The sequence below is a fragment of the Gracilinanus agilis genome, chromosome 2, assembly GCF_016433145.1.
Source record: "Gracilinanus agilis isolate LMUSP501 chromosome 2, AgileGrace, whole genome shotgun sequence".
Lineage (NCBI taxonomy): Eukaryota > Metazoa > Chordata > Mammalia > Didelphimorphia > Didelphidae > Gracilinanus > Gracilinanus agilis.
The window spans coordinates 349269112-349282057 of NC_058131.1; the positions used below are offsets into that span (position 1 = coordinate 349269112).

The following is a 12946-nucleotide window of genomic DNA, read 5'->3' on the forward strand; positions in this document are numbered from 1 at the left end:
TTCAGAAATACATTGCAATGCAACAGGGCACATGGGGCAAATGTGGGTCTAGCAATGGCCTCCTGGAGCAACCGGAGTGCCATCTACAGGGAACACACTAGCACCTGTTCAACCTCCCTGACTCCTCCCACCGTAGCAGTTTCATCATCTTTGGAAATGGGCATTAGGGTTAAAGTCTTTGTTTTCACTCAATCACAGCCAGAAGAGACCTAAGAGGTTATCCCCTCCCGGGGCAGGAACCCCATCCTCCACTGTCCCCAACGGATGGTCGTCTAGCCTACTCGAACACTTCCAGTGACTGAAAGCTCACTACCCAAAACAGGGCAACATGTTCCATTCTTGGACAGCTACTCATTCTTTTCTCAGTGACCCCAAATTCTTTCCCTGCCTCTAACCTCCACCTCTCCTTCCTCATTCAGGCCTCTGGGGCCAAACAGAACAAGTCTTGACTTCTCTTCTTCCTGCTAGCTCTTCAGCTGCATGAAGGCATCAATCATTTTCTTTTTCCCCAGGATAAACATCCCTCATTCTTTCAAAAGAATTCAATTTCAGGTCCTCTCACCATCTGATTTGCTTAGTTCTTGACACCATCTACCTTGAAACGTGGCCCACAAAAGGAACAATATTCCCAATAGGGTCTGAATGAGGATGGAAGAGAGCAGGGCTGATCTCGCCCTCGCCCTCATTCTACACACTGAACCTCTGAACATGGAGCTCAAGATTGTGTTGGCTGCTTTGGCCAGCCATAACACACTGCTGGTTCATCCTAAAGCTTCCGGGACTTTACTACCTGACCAGCTGTTGGTTTGGACATCCCCAATTTGGTATTTATGTAATGGATTTCCTGAACCTAAACAGCCAACATTTTTCACTGGTCCTGGGTTAAATTTCAACTATTAGCCTGTCTATTGAAAAATCTTTGTATTGGACTTTGTTACCCCCCTCCACCCCCCGCCCCCCCATTGGCCACCTCTCCCCTTTTCCTGGGTTTCGAGGCTGAGAAACAAGGCCTTCACCAAAGCCACTGATCAAAAAGGCAATGAGGACAGAGCCTTGTGGCCATCACTAGGGTACCCTTCCTTCTCCACTTGATATAATCCATTAATTTCTGCTCTTTGGGTCCAACTGTTCAACCAATTCTGAGCTCTCTTTGTCATTATTTCCTAGCCCCTACTTCTCCATCATGTCCCCAGGGATACCCTGTGATGGTTTTGCCGAAATCCAGATGAAGCCATGTTGGCATTGAGAGGGACAAAACTCTCTTCTAGATGGGAAGGGGCACTTGCTATGGACTAAGCTGCCCTGGATTCACCATAAAATGCAGAGATTGAGAGGGGAAGTAATTTCGTTACTCTACGATGTACGTTTTGCCTCATTATCCTTTCTCTAATAAGTATATCTTGTTTTACCCAATCTAACCTGCCCTTTGAATTCACAGGTGTCAAATCTCTAGTGACTCCTTGAAGGGAGTGAACGGTGATTTTGTTTTCTAAATCTGGTTCCACACTTGCTTGGCTTCCTTAAAGCGAGGTCTACCTGATTCAATGGCGCTTCAGATGGGCACCATTTTTTCACCTCTCCTCTCCTGTCAATTCCTCTTTGGGGTTTAAGTATCACTTGCCTCTTCTCTGCAGAGATGTCAGTCCAGGCTTGGGCTTCTGGCTGCGATGTGGAGTAAATCTTTGGAACCTTTCGGTAAATCTTTTGGATAAGAGACCCTTCTGATCTACTGGCTGCCTCCCACGGCTTGTGCTGATCCTGTCCAGCAGACAAGATGCGCACGGCCGTGGGCCCTCTTGGGTTCCTATAACACTGCTCACACGTCCCAAAGTGTGGGTCTGAACATGGGCGAGAATGTTGGTGGAAGTTCCACCAAGCCCACCAAGGATCAAGGCTTCGTAAATGGCGAGAGGCTCGTCGAACCAAGGATGTTTCCCTAGGGAGCTCGGTGCTTCCCTGCTGCCCTCCAAACTTCAACAAGGCAGCCTCTTAGCATTGTGCTTCTCTCTATTTTCCATGAGATTTTCCTCAAACCTCCCAGGGCTGGAGGAGCTCAGAAGAAATGTCATTTCATTTCTTACAACAACAGGGCAGCTGCAGGGGGAAGGGAGGAAGGAGGGAGGGAACGCTTTGAAATAACAGCATGTAAACCCCTCCTTGAGGGCCAGTACTATGTTTTCATTTAAGTCCGTGTAGGCTTATGCTCTAGCACGGTGCCTGGCACCTAGGAGACAACTAGTAAATACTCACTGGATTGAATTGACTATTCAATAAAGCACCATGTATATAGCTTGTGGATGGTTTACAAGACAGATGATGGATGTTTTAGTATCTGAAAGCACAGAAGCTGAAGAAATCTTTCTGACATGGCACATGCTTCCTTTATAGAAACAAAAAACGACAACGACAAAACAAAACCCAAAAAAAAAAACCCAAACCTTGGGCCTCACACGACTGGTTGGGCAGGTCCCAAAGCTACCCTGTAAAAGGCTGCAAGCAGCCAGCCCAGCCCGGTTCTTTCACATCCTGAACGAGGTGACACAACAGCTGGAGTCACAGGGACGTCAGGAAGAAACCGAGGGGCTTGGACAAGTATAACCTGGGACGCACCGTTAATATTCCAGTCTACGGAGCCCTGAGCACTGGGCTCGGCAATTTTTAAACTTGATAGTCAAGAGTTTGGCCAACAAGCCCAGAGAGAGGAGACCAACAATAAATTCAATGTCTCTCTCTCTCTCTTTCTTTCATGTTCACTCTTAAAGAGAAAAAAAACCCTCCCGCCATTTTCTATAGCAATAGAAATGGGATTCTCCTCCATGAGGTGGATCAGACGTTCTCTGCATCGGTCAAGACAAATGCAAGAACGATCAAAACACATTCTCCTCATGGTCCCAAACTGCACTGCGGCAGCTTATCAAGAGGGAGGCTCCTGCTCACAGTGGGCAGGGATGACTGTTAAGTCCATTCATAGAAATCACAATTAATGCATTTAGTGACACATTCAGATCCTCCCCCTCTCCCTCCAGGGTCTCAAGTGACCCTACATTGGGGCTCTGGGAGCCTGCGAGAAGGGGAGGGTGCAAGGAGTTGGTGGCTTTTCTCCTTGTAAAAGGTCTCGTCAGGCTAGGATTCCTGGATTCCAGCCGGACCAGGTGGCTCAGTGAGCGAAGTAGCTTCTGGGGTTGAATCCTTCCCCAGTTGTTCAAAATGGGCACCTTGGTGCCTGCCAGGGCCTAGGCATTTGGGCAAGAACGCCGTGCTCTAGACTGGCAGTATATAGCAGGTTTTATCATTGAATGTTTGTAAAGTAAAGGCTGTCAAGTTCACTGGTCAGGGACCCCAGCGAGGGGCTTCCTGTTGAGCTACAGGCCGGGGCAGCCGGCCTGTGAGGCTCCTTCCAGATCGGCACTGTTGTGGTCCGCTGACCTAATATTTACAGGCTTAAAGGGGAAAGCAATCTGGGGAGCTCAAGGGGTCAGGTAAGGCGGAGAAGGGGTCTAAACCGTAAAAAGCATGGAACAGAGGCGTTCAGGAGCAAGGCAAGGAAAGGGGAAGTTGGAGCCAAAGGCTGCTTGAGCTAGCGATTTGCAATGAAGAAGGCGATGCGATGATTACCACCTCCATGCATGGCGGCGGGATAGCCTGGCATGGGAGGAAAGTGAGTGTAAGCCGTAGGAAAGCCAAGGTTGGCCAGCAAGACTTAGGAAAAGCCCCCAGTCATCGCTGGAGATGCTGCTGGTCATCTTGTCCCCTGGGGAACACGACAGATAATGAAAGTAGCTGTCCCTGTTCCCCGCCGTCTGCATGGATGAGATGGTGTGTGCCAATGGTTTGCAGGTGCATGTATCAACGGAAACTTCCGCCTTCTCAAGGGACCACAAGGGGTTGGCTGTGGTGGTAAGGAAATGACCACAAAGGAGCCGGCGACCGGCTCTGCTCAAAGGCCATTGGTGTCAATGGCCGACATCGAGGCAGGGGTCGAGGACCGCGAGGTGGCCCCCGAGGTCTTGTCCAGGGCTGGGCTCAGCCCTCCCTCGGCGGCCTTGGCCATGGACATTCGGCCGGTGGGGGGAAGGAGCGGTTTGCTCTGGCAGTGGGGGTGGGGCCCCTGGCCGCAGATGCGGTGGTGGCGCTCCCAGTCCTTGTGCTGGCAGAAGGAGCCGCAGTAGCGGGCGGCGTTGCAGCCGCTGCACGTCTCGCTGGCTTTGCGCCCGCAGTTCCAGCAGCTCTGAAAGACACAAGCTTGTTTCTGTCAGTCGAGGTGGGCAGACCAAGGAAATACGGCCTGCCTCTGCCCCCCTTCTCTCCTCTCCTCTTTTCCTCCCTCCTTCTACCTTCTGTCTTAGAATTGATAAAAGTATCCGTTTCCAAGGCAGAAGAGCGGTAAGGGCTACGCGATGGGAGTGAAGCGACTTTCCTAGGGTCACCCAGCTAGGAAGCCTTCGTCCGAGGCCAGATTGGAACCCAGGACCTCCCTTCTCTAGGTCTGGTTCTCTAGCCACTAAGTCACCTCGCTGCCCCAATATGGCCTTTCACAAGGCCAAAGGCTAAGACAAAGAAGGCATCTTGTTCTCCTAAAGAAAAAAGAGACCAGAGGGCTGCCCCACTTCTGCATGACCTTGCCGGGGCTGCAGTCAGTGAAAAAACACCAACATGCTGACTGTTGTTATAAGGAAGAGTTAAGTTAGAAATGATAGTTTGCAGAGGATGGAGGCATGAGACCAACAAGGAAAGAATTCTGGAATGTTGGAAAAGAGGGCTGAGTGGAAAAACTCAGAAGCAGTGAGTCTCTCTGGGGTTTGTGGATGACAAGCATCTTAGGCCAGTGATGGGCAACCTTCTGAGCTTGGTGTGTCAAATGATTTGCCAAAAATCCGAGCTAACTCGGGTGGTGAGTCACTTCGAAAAAAAAACACCATGATTTCGTGATATTCGTAGTTTAACAAAAACGTATAATTGTAATATGTAACTGTAGTTAATAAACCAAAATAGGTAAATTAATATAGGTAGAATTGTCATCTATAGGGCACAGAGTGTCTACACTACCCCACAGCAAATGTTTCATGAGGCCTCGGCATGTGGCCCCAAACTTCTCTGTATTCACTGAAAATGGCTATGCGTGTCAGTGGTTTGCCATCACCGATCTAGGAGGCTTTTGTTGTCAGCCTATCTTGTGGATTACCTTTATCCTTCTTTCTCATTAATTCCTGTGTTTCCTGAGAAGATCCTTGAACTGAAGCCAGCCTGACTCAACATCTTGTCAACAACAGCTGTCAGTGAGTGGGAGATCTGAGTCCATTCGGACTTGGGATCTTTCCCCAGGCCCTGCCAAGCTTACCACAGACCAGTACCTTAATACCAACTAAGGGGGCGGGGTTAGTGCAGCTTAGCAAGAGCAGGGACTGGGGATTTTCTAGAAAGTCAGGAGAGGATTAGTGTAGACCCACAACTCTGAGAAGACTCTCCTTGAGGAGACATTAGATCCTTGGGACTTTTAGTTAGAGAAAATTAGCCTTAGGGTTCTCCAAATCCCTTTTAACCTTTCCCTTTTAAATTAAATATTTAATTTTAATTTAAATTAAAATATTAAAATAAAATTTGATTCCTGCTTCTCACACATCCTGGCGAGGTGATGACCAGCCAAGTCATCCTCTTGGTATCCCCAGTTACCTTCCAAGGCTCTAAGATAGACATAAGCCACGAACAGGAAGTTTTCAGAAAGACCTATGTGAACCGATGCAGAATGAAATGAGCAGAACCAGGACATCGTTATACACAGTAACTGCAATATTGTGGAATGATCAACTGTGAAAGACTGAGCTACTCTCAGCAATGCAATGATCCAGGACAATTCTGAGGGACTTGGGACAAAGAATGCTAGCCATCTCCAGAGAAAGCACTGTCGGGTTGGAATGCAGATGAGTAAAGCATATTATTTTTTCCTTTAGTCTGATTGGATGTATGTTGTGGGATTTTGGTTTTATAAAATCATTCACTTATGAACATGAACAATGTGGAAATTAAAAAAAAAAAAGACGGACATAAGCCACCCATCTTCCTCCCTGGAAGAGGCCTTCCACAGCAGGAGCTCCCCACCCATGTCTAGACCCTGTGATGGAAGAGAAAAAACTTTCTGAAGACCCAGTGAAGAGACGCACGGTCTGTCTCCCCTTCGGCCCCCACAGCGCTCCTCTGCAAGTTTCTGTGAGGGACGTCTGGGACTGTCACACATGCTCCAAGCCTAGCCTCAAAGCCAACAAAGCAGATGAAGCTGTTCTCACGCTCCCCGTTCTGCGTCCACTGAACTCCCCTCCCCAGCTCCCTGGGCCTGGCCCCCCCTGAGAAGCGCCTCAGCTGGTGAACCTGCCAACAAGACGGCTGGCGGGGAATAACCCGGGGCACGGAGCCAAAGTCAGGGCTCCACAGGGCGATGCTGGCGAAGTTTGCTAAGGGAGGGAGGACGCTGTTTCCAAGCAGAGCCAGCAGGCCTGCTCGTGAGTGCACGAGCCCAGGAGCAGCAGGGAGGAGTGCTCAGGCACCGTCTCCGAGAGTCGCCGGTGCCTTCCAAAGGGCAGGGCTTGGGGCTGATGGAGAGGCCTGAAGGCTGTGAAATCTGGTCACACTTTACTCCTGGGCGGCTGAGGAGGGCAGGGCCACCCCACGTTCTATCCCCTGGCCAGCTTGCACCCCATGGGGTCTCAGGTCCAGGGCGGATAGATTTGGACTTCAAAAGGCTTTTGAGCCAGCAGGTCCAAGGCCCTGCACATCTCCTCCATCCAGCTAAGGGAGGCCTGAGAATGGAGCCCTGGCCCTTTAGCCTAAACTGTTATGACTACTATCATCATCATTGTTTATTATTCATAGTAATAACATAGCTAGCATTTGTATAGGGATTTATGGTCTGCAGAGTGTTTTACATGCACTATCTCATTTGATCCTTATAATAATCCTAAGAGGAAGATGTTATTATTATTATTCCCATTTTACAATGAGGAAACTGAGTCTTAGACAGGCTAAGTGACTTGCCTGGCTGGCATCACCCACCTAGTAAGTATATGGGGGAGGATTTGAACTCGGGTGTACCCAATGCCAAGTCCATCATTTCATCAACAATGCCAATTAATTTTAGCTTGTCTTTTGAAAACATTAAAAAAAATCAATCATAAAATAAAAAAATCTACATCATAAATAGTTAGGAACATGGATTTTACAGTCAGCCAGGGCCTTAGGCATTATCTAATCCTATCCCTTACACTTTACAAAGGAAAAAACTGAGGCCCAGCACATTGAAGTGGCACTTCTCTAAAGTTGTCCAGGGAATGGAGTGGAAGAGCTGGGATTGGAATCCAGGCTTACTGACTCCCTATTCAGTCTACCTTTTTTCTTTTTTTTAAACCTTTACCATCTGGTCTTAGAATGTATTGATTCTAAGGCAAAAAAGTGGTAAGAGCTAGGCAGTAGGGGTTAAGTGACTTGTCCAGGGTCACACAGCTAGGAAGTGTCTGAGGTCAGATTTGAACCTAGGACCTCCCGTCTCTAGGCCTGGCTCTCCACCTACTGAACCACCTAGCTGCTCCTCTCAGTGCACTTTGTGTTACTTGATTAAAAACCCCTACTGCCTAGCTCGTACCACTTTTTTGCCTTAGACTCAATACATTCTAAGACCAGGTGGTAAAGGTCCCCCGACACTGCCACGAGGACATCCCGGATCCCGCCAGAAGCCCAGCCTGGCCAGGCCAGCTTTGCACACTGCCTGCCCCTTCTAGGAACACGACATTCCCATAGAACTTTGCTGGGCTGTCTTTCTCCATCAGAGGTGAGCAGAGACTGTCTTGCTTTTTCTATTTTTACATTCAGTGTTAGGCACCCAGATACTGACATATCCTCATTCATCTACTCCCATCCTCTGAACTTAGCACGTGCATGGCACACAGGAGGGCTTTCAAAAATTCATTTGCTCATTCATAGACAATTACACACTTTGATTCATCTCCCATTTAATATGCTTTCCTAGCATATTTTCTTTTCCTTTTTTTTTTAAACTCTTACTTTCTGTCTTAGAATTGATACTAAGAATTGGTTTTAAGGAGAAGAGTGGTAAGGGCTAGGCAATTGGGGATAAGAGACTTGCCCAGGGTCACTCAGCTAGAGGTGTCTTGAGGCCAGATTTGAACCCAGGCCCTTCCAACTCCAGGTCTGGAGTTCTATGTATTGAGCCACCTAGCTGCCCCTATGAGCATATTTTCTAAATTTTAACCTGGTCCTGTAATGGGAGAGGTGACCATCACTGCCATCCTTGCATGCCTAACCCCTGCCCCACTGCTGTATCAGGGCAGGCATGAACCCCAGCACCGGACAAGGTTCCTTGCTTGAGGACAGTTCTCTGCCTACCATGCCACGGAGCATCCCTTATTTGAAAACGGCCTGTCCTCTCTAAATGGATGCCAGCATCCCCACAGATTCCCTTCCTTCTGTTTTGCCAAGGAGATCTACTTTAACACCAGTTTCTTTGACTATTACAAATTTAAGCTAAAAATTTGCTATTTAAAAACAAAATTCTGGGTGAGGAAAAAAAAAAGATATAATATCAACATCTACACCCCAGGCTCCAATTGGAACCCTCTTACGCCCTTGCCCGCTAGCCCAGAAAGTTCTTACCTCAGAGGACTCCTCCTGCTCATTTATAACCATGAAGGCATCTTCAGTGGCCTGGCGCTTGGCATCTGCGATGGTCTGCTCCATGCGAGCTCTTTCTGAGGCGATCATCTCAAAGGCCTTCTGCTCAGCCTCTGCCACGGCCTTCTGCACTTCCGACATGGCCTGGCGCTTCACTTCATTCACAGCTTCTTCTAGGGGAACACGACAGGATCATTAACTGGCCGGGGAACCCCACAAAGGCACGTTCACCCCATGGCATGACAAGATGGAGCACAAGCAAAGGGCCTCAGGGATTTTGGTGTTTTATTTTTCTAATTTTAAATTTTAGGTTTTTTTCCCTGGGTTATATATGTATTATCACATATTTCCATATTATTTCTTTTTTTTGTAAGTAAATAATTTTATAAAACCAAAACCCCAAATCCTATACCCATATAAACAAGTGATAAATTGTATGTTTTCTTTCGCGTTTCTGCTCCACCAATTCTTTCACTGGAGGTTCGGTGTTTTAACATGGGTGGTCAGTCCCACTTTGGACAGATGTCGTATTTTATACTTATATTTAAAATGAGAGCAGGTCATCCTAGGAATTCATAGGATGGAATAAGATATTTGTAATGTGCTTATTAGTGCAAGGCTATCCACACAAGATGCTTAAGAAAGACTTATTCCTGGGGGCCACTAGGTGGCTCAGTGGATAGAGAGCCAGGTCTGGAGACAAGAGGTCCTGGATTCAAATCTGGGTTCAGACACCTCCTAGCTGTGTGACTCTGGGCAAGTCACTTAACCCCCACTGTCTAGCCCTTACCGCTCTTCTGCCTTGGAACCAATACATGGTATATTGATTCTAAGTCAGAAAGGAAGGGTTAAAAAAAAAAAGAAATACTTATTATTTGTAGAGCACTTAAAGGAAAAGGGCAAAATTACAGGCAATGTATGGAGATATTGAGGAGAAGCTAGAAAACCTTGGTTTTCCCAACTGAAGACATCCACCAAGGACTCCTACACTAACCATCGTAGGCCCTAGCTAGGGGAGGATTAACCTGGCCTCTGCTGAGACAGCATGCTCTGCCCAAGGACACCTCCGTCTGAGGACTTGCTTTGGGATAAGTAGAAAAAGTAATGTTTTTGTTCCAAAGTCTACTCCCTCTGTGTGTGTGTGTGTGTGTGTGTGTGTGAGATGTAGGATGAACGTAGGTTCTTACTTTTTTAATAATTTTTTTAATTAAAAAAAATTATGTGTGACCCTGGGCAAGTCACTTGACCCCCATTGCCCACCCTTACCACTCTTCCACCTATGAGACAATACACTGAAGTTAAGGGTTTAAAAAAAAAAATTAAAACCCTTACCTTCTATCTTAAATCAATACTATGTATTGGTTCCAAGGCAGAAGAGCAGTCAGCTGGGAAGTGTCTGAGACCACATTTGAACTCAGGACCTCCCATCTTGAGGCCTGGCTCTCAATCCACTGAGCTACCCGGCTGCCCCCAAGTTCTTATATTTTACTCATCATTCAAGGCCACATTCCTTCTTCCCTTCTCCCATTCCTGCTGGGCTCCTCCTTTTTTAGAATTTTACCCTACTCAGTCCTTCACAGCTTAGCATTGCATTTTAATTCTTCTTTCAGATGTGTTAGTGTAAGCTCTCTGAGTAGAGGGAGGGAAGGAGGGACCCAAACTGCAGAGGGAACCAGACCCAGCCAAGGAGACACAGAAAATCCACATACAGACTCTTCCCTAGTGGGGCGGATCTCAAACAGAAACGGAGCCACTCCAGCACACATAAAGACTCTTGCCAAGCCTATGACTGACTTAGAGAACTACAAGTTAACACGATCTGTGTTCTATCGTGTTTTTTATTTATTTGGTCAAGAGTTTCTCAGGGACATTTGCTGGAGGGTGTCCTGGCTGCAGAGTTTGACGCTCTGAGTGGGAAGCAGAAAGGAACACGAGGGGGCCGGCCACAGCGGCCAGCTAGCTCTGAGCTTGGGCTGTACAGCCTGGCTTAGGCTGCCCTTTATTCACGCTCTGTGCTCGGAGATCGCTGAGCTTTGAGGGAAACACAGGCTTTACGCAAGCCTCAAACGTCTCCCCAGAAACCATTTCGGAAGCGCCAGGGGCACTCTCCGGCCTGTGGGTTTGGCCGCGGTTCGTGTCCCTTAAGACGAGGAAGACAAATACGCTGTGGCCATCATCAGCCACGGCTGGTTCCAGGAAGAAGATATTCATGCAAACGCCAGGGCTGAAGGGAGCCAGCTCGGGGCTTTCCAAGGCCAGCCCAGTGCCCGACACGTATCGGGTATCTAATAAATGTGGCTTGGTTGCTAGGGGATGCTGGGAGGTGCTCTGAAGGAAAGCGGACAGAGAGAGGAGCTTAAATGCCACCTGACACAGCAGAAAAAGGCCTGGAGCCAGGCAGAAGGTCTCTGTGATGAGCTGAGGGAGGACCTGACTGGCAGACAGAGTTCTAGACTTGGAGTCAGGAAGACCCAAATTCAAATCCTGCCTGGGCTCACTTGTACACTCCCCTGTAAAGCGAAGGGGCTGGACTGGACAGGCTCTAGGCTCTTCTGCCACTCTATGATGCTCTGAATGTCTATCCATCAGGCAATCCCAAAGTTATTGTCTACTAGGGACAGAGAGCTTGGAATTTGGCAAGTGAAAGAATTGGAGAAACAATGATAAAGTGCACGGTGCTGGGTAGGACACAATTTTTTTTTTTAAACCCTTAGCTTCTGTGTATTGGCTCCTTGGTGGAAGAGTGGTAAGGGTGGGCAATGGGGGTCAAGTGACTTGCCCAGGGTCACACAGCTGGGAAGTGTCTGAGACCAGATTTGAACCCAGGACCTTCTGTCTCTAGGCCTGACTCTCAATTCACTGAGCTACCCGACTGCCTCTGGTAGGACATAATTTCAGAAGACAGGAGGGATGGACTCAAACAGCTGGGAGCTGAACGTGGCCTTGAACAATGGGCAAGTAATGGACTGTTTCTATGGCCATCTCCCTGGTACAATTCAGATTACTGCCAGAATAATTCTTTTTGTGTTTGGATCTGGCCGCATCATTTCTCCAATCAGAAATCTTGAGTGGCTCCCTATACGCTCCTGAGTAAAGTTCAAAGCCTGCTGCCTGGTTTTCAAGGCCCCAAAATCTGTCCCAGCCCACTTTCCAGCCTCTCTCACACAAGCTACTGCCCTGCATGCTACCTATGTGTGCCCCCTAAATACACCCTGTCCCACTTCCCACCCTCTGCGTCATGTCCACATCTGTTCTCTGTGCGGCTAGAATTGCCTCCTGCTTCTTTTTCCTCTGTTAAACTCCTTATAAAACTGCTTCCTCCAGGAAGACCTCCCTAAACCTCCTGGTTAAGAACAAGCTTCCTCTAAAGATCTCATATAGACTCCTGCTTTGTATGCCTGTCCATACAGGACTGATCAAATAACATTGTACATATCAGTTCTCTTTATTTGTGCCTTTAATCTTATTTTCTGGGCCATGAGCATGAACAGGGACATGGCTTATCTAAACTTTGTATATCCCAGGGCATGGAGGAGAGAGAATGTTTGTGATTATACATGCTCAAATACACACACACACACACACACACACACACACACATAATATATATACACATAGGTGTTTAGTGGATGTTTGTTGGGTAAATGAATGTAATGCAGTATGGTTGGGAGACAGAACTTTGGGCAGAGAAAAGCAGATTATGAGCAAAGGCAGAAAGACAAGAATGAGCAGGCTTTGTGTGTGTATGTTTGAATGAATGAGAATTAAGAGATCACGATCCTGTCTAGAGAGGAGGTAAATAGGGAGCCAATCTAGGTTCTTGAGCAGGGCAGTAATGTGATAAAAGGGTTGTTTTAGAGGGATTAATAAGGCTGAATGAAGTAGTCAGAAATAGGAGGCTAAGACAGAAGTTTTGTGAAGATGTTTTCAGGGTATATTAGAGCTCTGTAAATAAGAGAAAGAAGATAAAGAATCAGGTGTCAGGGTTTTTATGGAAGGATATGGTTGGGGTTATGGGTTATGGCTGGTGACCAAGATAGCAGATGAATAGAAGACAGAAACAGAGGGAGCGATATGGGTCACTAAAGATGGAAAGGTGGAGGGGCCTACGAAACTGGACTCTGCTAGAAGGAGGAGGCTCAGGAAACTTTTCTTTGTAGTCCGTTTGGCCAAAGGGAATGAACTGAGTTACTCCCAGGAGGCTGTGGTTAGGGAGAGGTGATGGGGCCGTGTCAGGAAAAGATAATCAGGGTTTAGGAATGACAAGGTA

At 47.6% G+C, this 12946-nt stretch overlaps 1 protein-coding gene across 1 annotated transcript in view; it reads right to left on the reverse strand.

Moving 5' to 3' along the window:
- Positions 1-3937: 3937 nt before the first annotated feature.
- Positions 3938-12946, reverse strand: part of CBFA2T2 (CBFA2/RUNX1 partner transcriptional co-repressor 2) — a 37513-nt gene continuing 28504 nt past the window's right edge. The window contains exons 9-10 of the mRNA XM_044661603.1: positions 8659-8849; positions 3938-4228 (exon numbers count right to left, since the gene is read on the reverse strand). Of these exons, the coding sequence (XP_044517538.1) occupies positions 3938-4228; positions 8659-8849 (482 nt within the window). The remainder of the gene's footprint in view (positions 4229-8658; positions 8850-12946) is intronic.